The sequence below is a fragment of the Fusarium coffeatum genome, assembly GCF_003316985.1.
Source record: "Fusarium coffeatum strain FIESC_28 chromosome Unknown BRIP53273_contig_132, whole genome shotgun sequence".
Taxonomy (NCBI): Eukaryota; Fungi; Ascomycota; class Sordariomycetes; order Hypocreales; family Nectriaceae; genus Fusarium; species Fusarium coffeatum.
Genome location: NW_022157925.1, coordinates 198,608 through 213,275, shown reverse-complemented (window position 1 = coordinate 213,275; position 14,668 = coordinate 198,608). Strand labels below are relative to the sequence as shown.

General features: G+C 49.3%; 5 protein-coding genes across 5 annotated transcripts; 3 read left to right on the top strand and 2 right to left on the bottom strand.

Moving 5' to 3' along the window:
- Positions 1-290: 290 nt before the first annotated feature.
- On the top strand, positions 291-1,943 carry FIESC28_06127 (uncharacterized protein; the record flags this gene model as incomplete). The annotated part of the gene is made up of 4 exons (XM_031160272.1): positions 291-360; positions 417-821; positions 889-1,196; positions 1,248-1,943. 4 exons carry the CDS (start codon positions 291-293, stop codon positions 1,941-1,943), a joined length of 1,479 nt encoding a protein of 492 aa, XP_031015691.1.
- Positions 1,944-2,333: 390 nt separating this feature from the next.
- FIESC28_06126 (uncharacterized protein) lies at positions 2,334-3,979 on the bottom strand (the record flags this gene model as incomplete). Its single annotated transcript, XM_031160271.1, has 3 exons — positions 2,334-2,364; positions 2,433-3,419; positions 3,471-3,979. 3 exons carry the CDS (start codon positions 3,977-3,979, stop codon positions 2,334-2,336), a joined length of 1,527 nt encoding a protein of 508 aa, XP_031015690.1.
- Positions 3,980-6,490: 2,511 nt separating this feature from the next.
- FIESC28_06125 (uncharacterized protein) lies at positions 6,491-8,137 on the top strand (the record flags this gene model as incomplete). The annotated part of the gene is made up of 4 exons (XM_031160270.1): positions 6,491-6,503; positions 6,570-6,958; positions 7,018-7,323; positions 7,376-8,137. 4 exons carry the CDS (start codon positions 6,491-6,493, stop codon positions 8,135-8,137), a joined length of 1,470 nt encoding a protein of 489 aa, XP_031015689.1.
- A 1,447-nt stretch (positions 8,138-9,584) lies between these two features.
- Positions 9,585-11,113, bottom strand: FIESC28_06124 (uncharacterized protein; the record flags this gene model as incomplete). The annotated part of the gene is made up of 5 exons (XM_031160269.1): positions 9,585-9,666; positions 9,717-10,288; positions 10,343-10,767; positions 10,827-10,904; positions 11,080-11,113. 5 exons carry the CDS (start codon positions 11,111-11,113, stop codon positions 9,585-9,587), a joined length of 1,191 nt encoding a protein of 396 aa, XP_031015688.1.
- A 1,291-nt stretch (positions 11,114-12,404) lies between these two features.
- Positions 12,405-13,971, top strand: FIESC28_06123 (uncharacterized protein; the record flags this gene model as incomplete). The annotated part of the gene is made up of 2 exons (XM_031160268.1): positions 12,405-12,724; positions 12,801-13,971. The coding sequence occupies 2 exons, from the start codon at positions 12,405-12,407 to the stop codon at positions 13,969-13,971; spliced, it is 1,491 nt and encodes a 496-aa protein (XP_031015687.1).
- Positions 13,972-14,668: the final 697 nt, after the last annotated feature.

Sequence of the window (14,668 nt, the reverse complement as noted above, 5' to 3'; positions counted from 1 at the left end):
CACGTGATGGTACTTGCCCACTAGGTAGACGGAGCTCCAGACCAGACCAACTTCAAGAGTCCAAACTGAACTCCTTTCATACGTACTGTACAATCATATTGACATAGACAACGTTATTAACTCTGCTGCGCTGATATTATCGGCATTCTTGCGCGCTCTTTACTTGATAGCCGCTCGTAACACACTTACCACCCCGAACAGGCTCCCACGATTCCCTCCTGCTCAGTTCCGATTATCAATACCGCATGCTGTAGAGCTCAAAGCACCAATTCTATCCGACTTTCGTCATCATGACAGACGCCGAGAAGCTTGAGCCTCCCAAGGGTGCTCCCGTCGAGGACCCCGGAGCCCGCGAACTTGGTATGAGGACTACCTGATACCCGTATCGCCCGTACACCTTTGCTGACACGACCTAGCTGAGGAGTCCGAGTCCGATGACCAGTTTACGGATGCTGCATCTGGTTCCGGAAGCCCCAAGATTAGTTCACCAATTCCCAAAACCCGGGTCGAGAAGGTCGACGACCAACCTTCGCACGGCGAGGTTCCCGGAACTCAAGCGTACGACTTGCGAGGACAAGATGCTCAGCCTGACGAGATCGCAATTGTACCTGAAACAGCCACATCCGATGATGCCGTCTCAACCCCCGAAGTTAACCCTCCCACAACCGTCGTAGAGGAGGCACCAGGGACCAGAAGCCGATCGTACTCTGTCCAGTACGAGGAGAAGCGCAAGGCGGATGCTTCCCCAGATATTCTCGTGGATTCTGATGGGCAGGTCAAGGAGATTCAGGGCGAGAGCACAAATGTGGAAAGCAATTCTGGTACGGGAGTAGCAAAGTCCTAAAAATCACAAGAATGTTCATTGACCGCTGAAACTTGCTCGCGTAGACAATTCAACACCCTCCCCCGATCCTACAAACACGAAGTTACAAGATGAACCTTCCGAAGAGCCTGGCGCTCTAGCTGCTCCCTTGCAAAATGGTGACAGTGACGGTGATATCGGAAATGACGACATGGAACAAGATGATGACGATAACGAAGCCAATGACGATGATGAGTTTGGTGACGACTTTGACGACTTTGAAGAGGGTAATGAGGATGACGATTTCGACGACTTTGAGGATGGATTCCAGGAAGCAGAAACTCCAGCGCCTGTTGCTGCTTCGCAACCCACGCCGCAATCTACATTGCCATTTGTAAGTTGTTCCCAGAGATGTGTGGGCGTTTAGCCATTGACTATTATCCAGCCCATACCCGACTTTGACGGCGTCGATGCAGAAGGGGTCATGAATGCATTGGAGCCCTTCCTCGCTACGCTATTCCCCCCGGAAGAGCTCGACCTCCCCCAATTCCCTCCTCTATCAAAAGACTCCGTGTTCTTTACGCCACGATCAGCATCTCTTTGGTCTCAACTCGTTGCGCCCCCGCCCCTAGCCCCTCCCGACTGGATCCGCTCTCGTACACGCCGCCTTTTCCTCGTCTCGTTGGGTGTCCCGGTTGATCTGGATGAGATTCTGCCCGCCTCCAAGCAAAAGAAGCTTGTTCTCCCCTCACTGAATGTTCCTGGACTCTCCCCTCGAAATTCTACAGATTCCAGATCTGTCTCACGGTTACGGCAGGGCGAGGGCAACAACTCATCTACGTCAGTTGATACCCAAGGAAAGCCTTCTGCATCGTCAAGGAAGCGTCGTGGGCCACCGCCGCAGCCAGAGCTGGATCTCGTGGCTGCTCGTTACCTTTGCCAAACTACGGACGAAGCTCTTGATGGTATGACAGATAACGAACTCAAAGCTCACATCGCCAAGCTGGAAGGCTTAGAGGAAGCGGCGAAAGAGGCGCTGGAGTATTGGAAAAAGAGGACAGACGAAAAGATTGGCGACAGGGAAGCGTTCGAAGGGGTTATAGAAAACTTGGTCAAGCACGCGCGCAAAGTTCGCAAATAGATATTGTAATATAATTCTTGGAGGTTTGGTCATGATAATCTCTTCATTTCCTGCTATGACCACTTGGCGAAAACTTTTGCTCTCTCCCCTGTGAGGTTGATGTGACCCCTTGATGCATTTACATCGCAACTACACAGCTTGTCCGCTAGTCGCAACCACAAAAGCTTGAGGCATGTTGACCAGGACATTTCTATAGCCCCCTTTTCCCTCGCCCCCATGCTCCCGTAAAAAGACCACTTTTAACACCATGCCTGGTCCAGCGCCAACCTTCTACTCAAATTGCCTTCGAGGACTCTGTTCTTCAAAACTTGGCGTTCTCGAACTCGGCATATCACGCAGCTGAAAAGTCCTGCGAAAAGGGTTTCAATTGTTTCGTTTCTACATGATCATTTAGGCAGTGCTAGGCTCGAGTGTCACACCACTGTTAGAAATAGTTAGCCGAGATGTTCTCTCAGGGGGGTTGGGAATATTTAAGGGAAAGTAACTTACGCAGCAATGGTAGCCCAACCAATAAGACGCCAATGCTTCTCGATACGTCGGCTCAGGGCAACCTTCTCGCCGATGTTGGTACAGGCAGGGCTGGTCAAGACAAGTTTAGCAGCATCGTTCTTGATAGCGGCAACCTTGGCACCGGTAGAGGTGGAACCAATGTTGACCATGATAACCTCGTTCTTGGCGAGCTTGGCAACCTTGGCTTGTTTTCCATCGGCAGTCCTGACACCGAGGAGACGACGGAGGAGGTAGAAGTTAACCTCGATCTCACTGTAGATCTCGGGCAGACGGCCCTTGAGACCCAGGACGAAACCAACAAGACGATCGGCTCGGCAAAGCGTAGGGTCGATTCGGGTACCGACACCAATGAGACCACCAGGAACAGCGTACTTGAGGTCATTGGCCTCAGAGTTGAGCGAAACGACTCGGCTGAAGATGGGAGTGCACTTGAGGGCACCGCTTTCGTCTCGGGCAACGATACCAGGTCGGATCTCAATCTCATCACCCAACTTGACGACACCATGGAGGATAGAACCACCAGCAACACCACCCTTGAGCTCATCGATCTCGGAACCGGGCTTGTTGACATCGAATGATCGAATGACAATCATGTGAGGGTCAATGCTGAAATCTCTAGGGGGGACGGGGATGGTGTTGACGATGGCCTCGTTGACGGCATCGATGTTGAACTTGAGCTGGGCAGAGATGGGAATAACTGGGGACTTGCCAGCAACGGTTCCTCGGATGAACTTGAGGATGGACTGGTAGTGCTGCTGAGCAGCCTCTTCCCGCATAAGATCGACCTTGTTTTGGAGAATGATGATCTTGTCGAGCTTCATGATCTCAATGGCAGCCAAATGCTCGGAGGTCTGAGGCTGGGGGCAAGATTCGTTACCGGCGATAAGGAGAAGAGCAGCGTCCATGACAGCAGCTCCTGACAACATAGTGCTCATGAGAATATCGTGACCAGGGCAATCGACAAATCTGATAGTGTCAGCAATCACCTCCTACGGGAGGTTTCGGTTTCCAACTTACGAGACGTGTCTCAATAGTCTGTAAGTACCGCCACATCCATCTCGTTCACAGGGAGGGTCGACCTCCTTCTCACTCTTGTAACTTCGGTAGCAGCCAGGTCGAGGGCATGCCTGGTTATCACACTTGTAGATCTTGGCGTTGGCGTAACCCAACTTAATGGTAATGTTTCGAATCAGCTCGTTCTTGAATCGAACGGTCTGAACACCAGAGATGGCCTTGACAACAGTAGACTTTCCGTGAGCGACGTGACCGATGGTACCAATGTTGATAGTCGCTTGTCGAGCGATAATCTCGGGTGTCAAAGGAGTCAAGCTGGCGACATCGAGGTCTTTAGGGTCGGTTTGGGGGGGCAGCGGAGGTCTTTGAGCGGCGGGCTCGGCGATAGCTGGGTTGGAATTCTTGAGGGCCGACTTGAGAGGGACATCGTCAGCAGCCTCGTTGTGGCCGACAGACTCTCCGTCAGACTCGGACTCGATGTCGTCGATTTTGGGGTCGCCGTTGGCAGACATGATGAAGGCGGGGCAATTAAGGCGGCGGTATTTCAGATGTGGTTTTTCGGTCGTGAAGCAACGGAAGGGCGGATTCGAGTCGAAAAATCGGTCGTCTGGATCGGGGGAAAATTACAATCCAGAAATCAAGGATTTAGCGAGTGGTTCTCGAAGTTGAGGTCGTCAAGGGCCAAGATTTTACGTATTTCGCCTTGATGATGGCAAAAATTCCTCGTGTGCAGTCTGTCGAAATGGGCTATGACTCTTACGCTAATCCTATTACGGACCGATAAACTGATAAGCATCGAATGCCCCTCCTTCGGAAGAGCTTCGGCTTTTATTTGAGACTCTGTACCCTCTGATCAAATGTGAGCTCCGTGATGTTGAAAGTCGAGTGCTGACTCGATGGTAACTTGGATAGGTATGAGATAAGCAAGCCTATGCATTGCAACGGGCTCGATGGAAGAGAATAAATCCGTCATTATCCCATTTCATCTTCAAGTGCAGGAAGTCTGACCTTGTACGGGGTAAGGCCAGATTATTTCCATATGGGATGTGTTGTTTTCAAAAAGAAAGAGCTACTCTAGGCTTGAGAAATCAGGATGCCTGCCTCTGTATGTAGCTTATGGAATGTGCATTTTGATGAGGCACTGTGGAAGAACCATGCTGGTGTCGTTCACAATTGTCATTCTCTAATTTAGTACTGGGGGTTCAACTTCGGTTCTGAAGCGTTCATGTGCGAATGGCCCAGCCACATCTGATGAAATCAAAGGTGTTTGCAATTAATGGTTCGATATTTGTTCTAGTCAAAATTGACCAGCTTTCGTTCTTGACTGTGCATCATCCACGTGCTGGAGAAATAAGGCACAGAGCTTTTGCGTTGGTGATAAGCCTCGCCGCTTGCTGACAGAACGCCAAGAAGAGGGGATAATATCCAGTATACCAACCTTTAAGTAAGTTACCAACCCAACCTGGAAATCAACCAATTTTTCCGAAAATAAGAATCACCAACTATATCGAAACGGTACCAGAGTTGGGACCAAGACGTTGATCAACCTTGCATTTGATACTATCTTTATCAATTTTTGTATTCCAGAAACCACACTATGGATACTTCGGAATCCGCGTCATGTACGATTCTTACCATGCTGCGTTAATGGTGTCTCACTGTTACAGTGCAGTACATGAGTAACCATGACTGCATCTTGGAGAATATCCCGCTCACCTCGTGTGCAACCAGCAGCCTGGCTACCTGGTAGCCTGCTTGACCAATGCGTTAGACTTGAAAAGTCACTCACTCATTCTTCTGCTTCTGCCAAGACTACCGGGACCCTTGTATACTGGCGCGTCTTCTGTGAAGCTCCGAGTCGATGGCAAATCTTAATTCAACATTCTTGGTGGGCCGAGCCGTAGGTTGATCTCTTCACGTCGAAACAAAAGTCGTTTGTTGCCGCCGAAGCCTGCATGTGGCTGGGAATACACCCCAGCTCATCACAGCTTATGACAAGCTGATTGGACACATCCGAGTGAAGACCAGAAGCGCTTGCAGAAACATAGCCTATCAAAGCGGCAGATCAACGGCCAGGGTCCAAAGAGCGGCTGTACAATCCAGCCAATGGGATAACAAGGACGCCCTCTCTCCACGATCCACGCTTCAACTCCCAGCAGTCTTAACCGCCGGGCGACTTTTACTACCCAGTGATATCGCTCAACACGGGAAGCGGACAGGATGGATCTGTCAGGGTAACATGCAGAAATTGTCCCGGATGATTCCAGCCGGACATGGTCTCTTTTTGGCTCACGAGTGCCACGAGAGCACACAATACCACTGTACCCTGTCCGCAGCATACTCTCTCTACCTCCACTCTACAGTAACACTTCACATAACACCGCAGCCCTCCCAAATTCCTCGGTGAACCCCTCCCTTTTGCAACTCAACTTGTCTATTCGTGGCCATCTCTCTGAGTTCCAAAGATCTTCTAGCTACCTTTCTCTGGTATCACAGTTCTTCAACACGGCGACACAAGGTTATCTGTTCATCCGCCTAGGTTGTGATCAAACCAAACCAGGCCAGCGGAGCTTGACCTACCATCCCATCAACCACTTGGGCGTCTAATTCCAAGGCGAGTCACTCAACGGGCGGTTGGCATCTGCCTATCACAGGTGTTTCTGCATATCCGCCCATCTTTTTGGTAAGGCCATCTTGTGTTTCTATTTGCGGCACGCCCCTCACTCCAATGTCTTATCCTGTCCTTGGTGTCTTTTGATCTTGTCGAATGAGAGTTCTTGTTCCTTCTGTTGCCGCCATCCTCAAAACTCGTTGCTTCCCACTCGAGTCCGTCTGGCCGGACCTCTCTCCCAATCTCTCGATAGCTGGTCTCTCTGTTATTCTGCAATTTCTCTTATTCTATTACGGGGTGCGAGCTTGGACTGCGTCGAAGCTCTTATACCTGCTTCATCAACATCTTCGACTCCTACTTCCCATTTAGCTGTTGATATTTTTGTTCACTTCCACATTTACTCGTTCTAAGAATGGCTGGTCCAGGTCCGTCTCCAAGGGAGCAAGCTTGTCATATTAAAAAGGACTGCTTACTGACTGACTGTCTTATAGAAGATAAGAGAAGGCCTGCCGCGCTCAACCTCGCTGCAGCTCGACCTGGAACATCCGAATCATCATCCTCAGACGGCTCATTGAAGCCTCGAACTCCTCGATTCGCCGAAGCAACTTCAGTTCACTCACCCGTTGACGCTCGATCACCATTTGCCGACCCCGACAAGTCTCACGTCGCTCAACCTCAGCCTGCTGACGTTGGTTTTGGCTACATCGCCCAACGAGAATCAATTCCCGTCCCAATGACTCCCAAAACACCACTGAAGAGCGCCATGAAGGTGCCGGGAACACCTGCTCATCTCAAAAATCCTCTGAGCCCAACCTTTCGAGAAGAGGATATCCTTGAGAAGCAGGAACGGTCTACCGAAAAGGAGCAGGCTCGCGATGTGGTATGTATACCCAGTTCATGAGCCCTATTATGTGATCATCTCAACTTACACATCGCCAGAAAATCAAAGCCCGCGTTCGCCTGGCCAAATTCGCTCTCAGAGGTGTCAGCTTCAGTTGCTCTCTTATCATTCTTGCAATGCTTTCAGCCTCTTTCTCTATCTTCAACGCTACTCGAGCCCTCCCAAGTCAGAGCAAGATGCCCCCGTGGGCCAAGAACACTAACCCATGGCAACAGAAGCTTGTCCTTGCCATGGCTTGCGTTTCTCTTATTGCTAGTGTTTTTGTCTTCATTGCCTACTGCCGAGGTGGCCACCGACGTGCCGAGAAAGTTGGAGCCTACTACACCATATTCGCCATCAGTTGGGTAAGTCGAACATCTGAACACCTGATTCATGAACGGCACTGACTTGCTATAGTTCATTTTCGCTCTCATCCTCTGGGTCATCACTGCTGCTCTCTTCCAGAGCTCAAGGAACAACGGCGACAACAAGGACATGTGGGGTTGGTCTTGTGTGAACAACCATCGAGCCGACCTCTTCAGCGACAAAGTTTCGTATTCACTCGTTTGCCGTCTGCAAAACTGGGCCATGATTTGCATGATCATCGAAATCGTTGTTGGGCTCCTCGCCATTCTCCTTTACAGCGTCGTCTTCTACCGCTACTACACCAAGCAACGCCTTTTCAAGTCTATGGACATGCGAGACCGCGCCCGCTCTGATCTTTACCTTGCTCAACTTCGCAGCCAGTCTGCTCCCAACACTCCTGGCTTCGGACCCAAGTCTCCCGCTCTCAGCGCTTACGCCATGTCACCCCGTCACCCTCCCGCCGCCTACCGAAACTTGTCCGACATCAGCGAGAACCCTAACCCTTTCACGCCTGGTACACAGTTCGCCGAGCCCAAGTCCCAGTTCGTTCCTCAGGACACCGGCTTCAAACTTCAGGCTCCCCCTACCAAGGCACCTTCTGCTACCCCGAAGCTGAACCAGTCAGCTTTCACGCCTACTGAGACTTCAGCCCCGTCGCTTCCCGCTGTTCCTACCGTTCAAGTTTCCGAGCACGGTGCTATGGACTCTCAAGAGCCAACGTATGAGGCTGTTCCCATTCCCGGTGCTTATACTGGACAGTTCATCAGGAGCCCGCCACCCGCGCAGACATCTTTTGGCCAAAGCCACTACTAGAAGATGTTAATATAAAAAAAAGGGCGCAGCTTGTGTTTGAATTGGTTCTGCGGGTCTGTCTTCTTGGTGGCTACTTAAGTCATATTTATCACGGGGCGGCGATACCACACATGGCGTTATAAGGACGGGTCCAAGACTTGACCCGACTGCATTTTTATCTTTGATTTCATTTGTTCTCAATCTCCTCACAGATATCAGGAGTAGTATATAGTGTAGCGTAATTTGGAAATGATTGTACAGTTAGCAATGTGCAGAGGATGATGAAGAGATGGATCAACGAGCTATATACAGCACTTTCATTTATACGAGAGCCTTGATGGACTATCTCTATATGACTTCCCATTCAATTATAACATTGGTGTTTTTGTCTCTTTCTCTTTAACTGCAAACCTGATTCAGATCTTCTTTGATTTTATAAACAATTATAGCCGCTTTCAGTGAAGTCAAATCTGAATAAGTGAGGTGTCAAGTTGTATTAGCTACTGATTCTAATGAAAATGGACATGTATTAGCAGCTGATAAGCTGTACGCAAGGTGAACGTTTCCTTCTTCAACCTTCAGCCAGCCCGGCAGACATTGATTCCTATCGTTCTACTTTGCCGTGGGATGAGAAGAACCCTGACTTTCACTCTACTACATACCTAGTAAGAATAGACATATTGTAAGTACATGCAGCTACATCAGTTTGATACTAGGGATGAGATTTTACAAAAATAGTGGTAGGATGAATGATAACAGGATACCCCCACCCCAGGTGGGTGGAAGAAAAAGCGAGACTTGTTTAAGGATGTCATAAAGATTAAAATGGCCTAATCTGAGCTTTAGTGTTTGAGTATATCTAAGTCGTTTTGTCAATAGGCTTCTGTGTTCTGGTTATTCTTTGAACCACCGAACCCCTTCCCTATCTATGGTGTATACTGGTGTATAGCCCATTGAGACGGCATAACAAGATCATTTCTTTACAAAGTGAGAGTTTCGAATCATCACGTTCACGTAATTGCGAAGAGAGAAAAGGTTTTGAAAGATAAAAAAGAAAAGCATTCATCATGATAACGACACCCTAAATAACAGAGACAAAAAGCAGGTCGAAAGAACCATTGCATTACTTTTTGGTAGCCCCCTATGCACCTCCCAAAGGTATTAAGGCGCAGAGGAATACCCCGAAGCCTTTTCTCATGTGGCCAAGTCAAATTGGGACCTCTTCTCCACATGTCGCCTTCCGGACTGGCGGCAGCGCAGCATGGTATGAAAGGCGTGCCGCCCTTCCAGGCGATACTCTAGAAACGAGATCTATCAACAACTGCCGCAAGAAATTTCTCCGTATGACCCTCCCAAAGATGCCAGGCTGCCCTGTGTCGTCTGGTCGTAAAAGCTGGCGATGCAGCCAAAGAAACGGATTTTGGAGGATCCGTGTTGCTTTTTTCACTATTTTTTTTCTGGTTTGAGCTTAGATGAGGTCGGCAACGTTCATAGGCATCTCCTCGATCTGTGTAGAGTAGAACTGTTCTATCTCCCTCATCATGCGCACACTGTAACGTAGTTAGCATAGTTGTCTGACTTAGATAGGATTGTAACTTACTCATCAGCGGTAACGAAGTTGATGGCGACACCCTTTCGGCCGAAACGACCACCACGACCAATTCGGTGGATGTAGTTCTCACGGTTGGCGGGGAGATCGTAGTTGATGACCAGGGAAACCTGCTGGACATCGATACCACGGGCCAGAAGGTCAGTGGCGATCAGGACACGAGAAGAGCCGGATCGGAACTCCTTCATGATCAGGTCACGCTGAGCCTGGTCCATGTCACCGTGCATGGCGGAGACGGTGAAGTCACGGGCAGTGAGCTTGTCGGTGAGCCAGTCAACCTTTCTGCGGGTGTTGCAGAAGATGACGGCCTGGGTGATGGTGACGGTCTCGTACAAGTCGGAAAGAGTGTCGAGCTTCCACTCCTCCTTCTCAACAGCAATGTAGAACTGCTTAATACCCTCAAGGGTAAGCTCGTCCTTCTTGACCAGAATGCGGACGGGGTCACGCATGAACTTGGTGGTGACCTCAAGAACGTCCTGGGGCATGGTGGCGGAGAGGAGGACGACCTGGGTGGACTGAGGAAGGAGCTGGAAGATGTCGTAGATCTGCTCGGTGAAACCGCGCTGAAAGGAAAGTTAGCGCCATGAATAGAAAAATCGAAAACAAGGTCTTCTTACAGAAAGCATCTCATCGGCCTCGTCGAGGACGAACATCTTCATGCTGTCGGTCTTGAGGAAACGGCGCTGCATCATGTCGTGGACACGGCCGGGAGTACCGACGACGACGTGAGGACCGTCCTGGAGGGCCTTCATGTCCTCACGGACGCTGGTACCACCAATGCAGGCGTGGCACTCAATGTTCATGAAGTCGCCAATAGCGACGACAACCTTCTGAATCTGCTGAGCAAGCTCACGGGTGGGGGCGAGGATGAGAGCCTGGCACTGCTTGACGCTGGTGTCGATCTTCTGGAGGACAGAGATGGAGAAGGTAGCGGTCTTTCCAGTACCGGACTGGGCCTGAGCAATGACATCGTGGCCCTTGATGACGGGCATGATAGCACGCTGCTGGATAGCAGAGGGGCGCTCGAAACCGTAGGCGTAAACTGAGCGATATTGTGAGCGACTTGTGGGATATATAGGGTACGGTGCGCAAGACACTTACCACCTCGGAGGAGCTCAGACTTGAGGCTCATGTCATCGAAAGAGTCGATCGTCTCATCGTAGTTAGACTCGATTTGTGCTGGTTATGATTAGCATGAGTGTTGATAGCTTGTAGTGCAGCTGGTTTGTGATGCTTGTTCATATCTTTCACCAAACCCACGACACACTCATTCTTATATTGAGTTGTGCGGGCAGAAAGATAAAATAGATCAAGGCGTCGCAAAGCAGATGCAGAGTAGGAATGCGAGACTCACTCTCAGGGACATCCTCAAGACCCTTGTCAGCCATGATTGCGGTTGAGGCTTTGGAAAGTCTAGATCAAGCACAGCTCGACCTAGAAATGATAAATCGCGGGGTGACGGAAGCGAAGAAAATGGGCAGAACTTCTACTGGAGAAGACTGCGCCTGGTGATCGTTTGTTTGAAAAGAAAGCTGGTATCAACTAGACTCGAGATTCTCAAATAAAGAGAATCAACAAAAATCTAGGATGGAGTTTGCTATTTGTGTTGTTCCTGCTGGATGGAGTATGAAGGAGAAGAGGAAAAAAAGTCGAGTGAGGGGCGGTCGTGGAGGCAGTATTTTTTTTCATCGCTGCCCACCCGCTTACCTCAAGTCGGGCACTGACCAATGAGACAAGGTTTTAGCGGGGCATCAATCGGATTAGGGTACATTTGGCCGACCTGTGGTGCTTCTTGATTTGCCTTTTGGCTCCAACTTTTTTTTTTACCTTGGCTTCCTCTGAAGTCACAGGGCATCTACTCGCTCACAGAGTTTGAACGCAGCTTTTTTTTTTCTCTGCCGCTATGAGAAAGTTTTTTTCTCCTTCCTACGTTTCCCTCCACAGGCAACCATCCCACTTTGCCCCGCCATGAAGAAAAAAATGTGCCCCTCCATCCACTCACGGATCACTACCCGCCACCCACGACACAGGATTGTTTGGTGTTTTAGTGACTGACTCTGATTATGACTCTTGTTGTCGACATGATGTTACTCTCTATGAGAACCTATTGTTCTCTAACCTTGTCAATTCTATAGTCATACCAATGTTATGAGACATGTGGCAGACTCAGTACTGATCTAGTATAAGTCAGTCAGAGATAAAGACAAACAGTACCTAAGAGAAACTATATACAATGGTACATGTTTGAAACTCTGAGCACTCATACAAGCACCGTTCTATGCAACCTGGCAACATAGAGGTTGAATATCAATTCCAGAAAGTAGGTAGATAGCCATGGGACATGTCTACGTAGTCTCCCACTCAAGAAAAGGATTTTCCTGCAGTGCAACTCTAGTCTCATCTTTGTCCTGTTACCGAACCCATTCCTCAGCCGATTTTTCTTCCGCCCTACGCACTAAAAACTTGACTTGCAACACTTGAAAGTACATGTCCATCTGACTGACCCATCTCAATATCTACTGTGAAGCTGTACTCAGCTTGTATCGTACCATTTCTACGATACAATACAGCTCATTTCTCCACAGCCAGCCCTGTTTTTGCCTATTCTGTCCTCCTGTTCTTTTTTGAATCTTATCTTTCTCACCTCATATACAGTGACCCTAGCTTCAACCACCAAAAATGCCCTCGGCCGTTGCTGATAATAGCACTCGCCAACACAGTTCGCTGTGTGATAGGACGAATGACATGTCTGAGCCAACACTTCACAGTGACTCAATCCCTTCGCATCCTCTGGGACTCAAGCCTCTAGGCAACCAGTACCTCTTTACAGGCCGTAATGCCAGGCGGTCGATCGGAGCATGGAGACTTCTTCCAGACGAAGTTGTCTCCCTTGTGCTTGAGCAGTTTGACGCTGAAGCTCTGTTGAAGCTCAGTCATACTTGCAAGTTTTTCTATGCTTTTTGCCACTCAGATGAATTTTGGAAGCCAATATTCTTGCAGTAAGTTCACTTGACTCATGAAGTCAGATATGTATATCCTGAGGTGTCAATGAAACGGTAGCTAAACTCAATCAAGGTCACCACCAAAAGACAGCAAAGATATTCGATGGCGAGGTTCATGGAGGTCGACCGTCCTAGGTTTCCCAGATGACTATCAAGCCAAGATTGACTGCAGCAACGTCTTCTCAGATGTCCTCCATCGGCCATTCGCCTGCAGTCATGTCTTGCTTTCTCAGTTCACCTCAAAGATTCCCAAGGCAAACCAAATCCGCCGCCTTGAGAATATGACCTACGATCAATATGCCGAAAAGTGGACTGAGCAGCCATTCATTCTCACCAAATGCATCCAGGAATGGCCAGTCTTTAGCGAATGGACCATTGACACCTTACTGGAGAAGTATGCCCACGTCGACTTTCGTGCCGAAGCTGTGGACTGGCCATACGCAACTTACTATAACTACATGAAGAACAACAAGGACGAAAGCCCTCTGTATCTGTTCGATCGTAAATTTGCGGAGAAGATGGGCATCACACTGGCCGAGAAGGGAAATTCGGCATACTGTAAGCCTGAGTGCTTTGGGCCTGACCTGTTCGAGGTGCTTGGAGATGAACGACCTGCCCATCGTTGGCTAATTGTTGGTCCCGAGCGAAGTGGTTCAACCTTCCATAAAGACCCCAATGCAACAAGTGCATGGAATGCTGTTATTCAAGGAAGCAAGTATTGGATCATGTTCCCTCCTGCGACACAAGTGCCCGGAGTCTACGTTTCCGACGACAGCAGCGAGGTGACCAGTCCCCTCAGTATTGCTGAATGGCTCCTCACTTTCCATGAAGAGGCACGACAACTTCCCGACTGCATTGAAGGCATATGCGAGGCGGGTGAGATTTTGCACGTTCCAAGCGGATGGTGGCATCTGGTGGTCAACCTCGAGAGCGGCATCGCTCTCACGCAAAACTTCGTGCCACAAAGCTTGAACCTGCTGTCAGAGGTCGTCTCCTTCCTACGGGATAAGGCTGATCAAGTCAGTGGTTTCGATGACAAGGTCAAGGACCCATATGGACTCTTTATGGAGAGGATGCAAAGTAGCTATCCGGAGGTCTTCGAGAAGGCGGTAGCTCTTGCGGATAAGAAGAGCGGAAAGAAGCGCAAATGGGATGCTGCTGTTGGCGCTGCAGACGATGAGCAGCAGGGCGGAGGCGGTTTCAGCTTCGGTTTTGGAGGTGACGACCTCGATGAGATACCCTAGACAAGAGATGCCCCTTTTCCGGCTTCATTGCTTGGGTTGCGGGTTACCAGCCAGTAGATAATTTGTGCTTTTAGCGATATATGAATGAAGAGGCGAAATTGAAGATAACATGCATTGGGATAGTCGGGTGCGACCACGGTGATCTAACTACCAGTACTCCATACTTATTCCCATTAACTTGCCAAGACTAACAGACATGGAGGTTGATTTGAGACGTGTCAATCAGTCGAGTTTTAACAGACCATTCTTGATCAACACTGAACAATCGGACGAAGAAGCACCGAGTGCCATCTGGTAGCTGTCACGGGTTCCCACTCTTCAGATAGCATACGCCGTAGAGCACCCAGTCGGCAGATATCGTTGCTCGCTAAGAGAAGTGAAGCTGAAGTATGAAAAGTTCTCGGCAAACCATCAGCACCAGAAACGATGGTGTTGAGCGTGCTGATTGCATTCGACATGGGGGTACATCCAATCAAAGCTTACTGAAGGAGGCAAGCTACCTGGATTGGACTGATGATTGCTTCGAAAGCTGGCGACTAAATTTAGGTTTCTCTGCATAAACAAGGCATTGGGTCATAGGTGATTAGATTCATCCATGGATACGATACATAAAAAATGTGTCACCTATTCGATGACGCTACTACATACGCCCAACAGCTGAACCTCTCTTGACTTTGTTGATGCGATTGGGCTATAA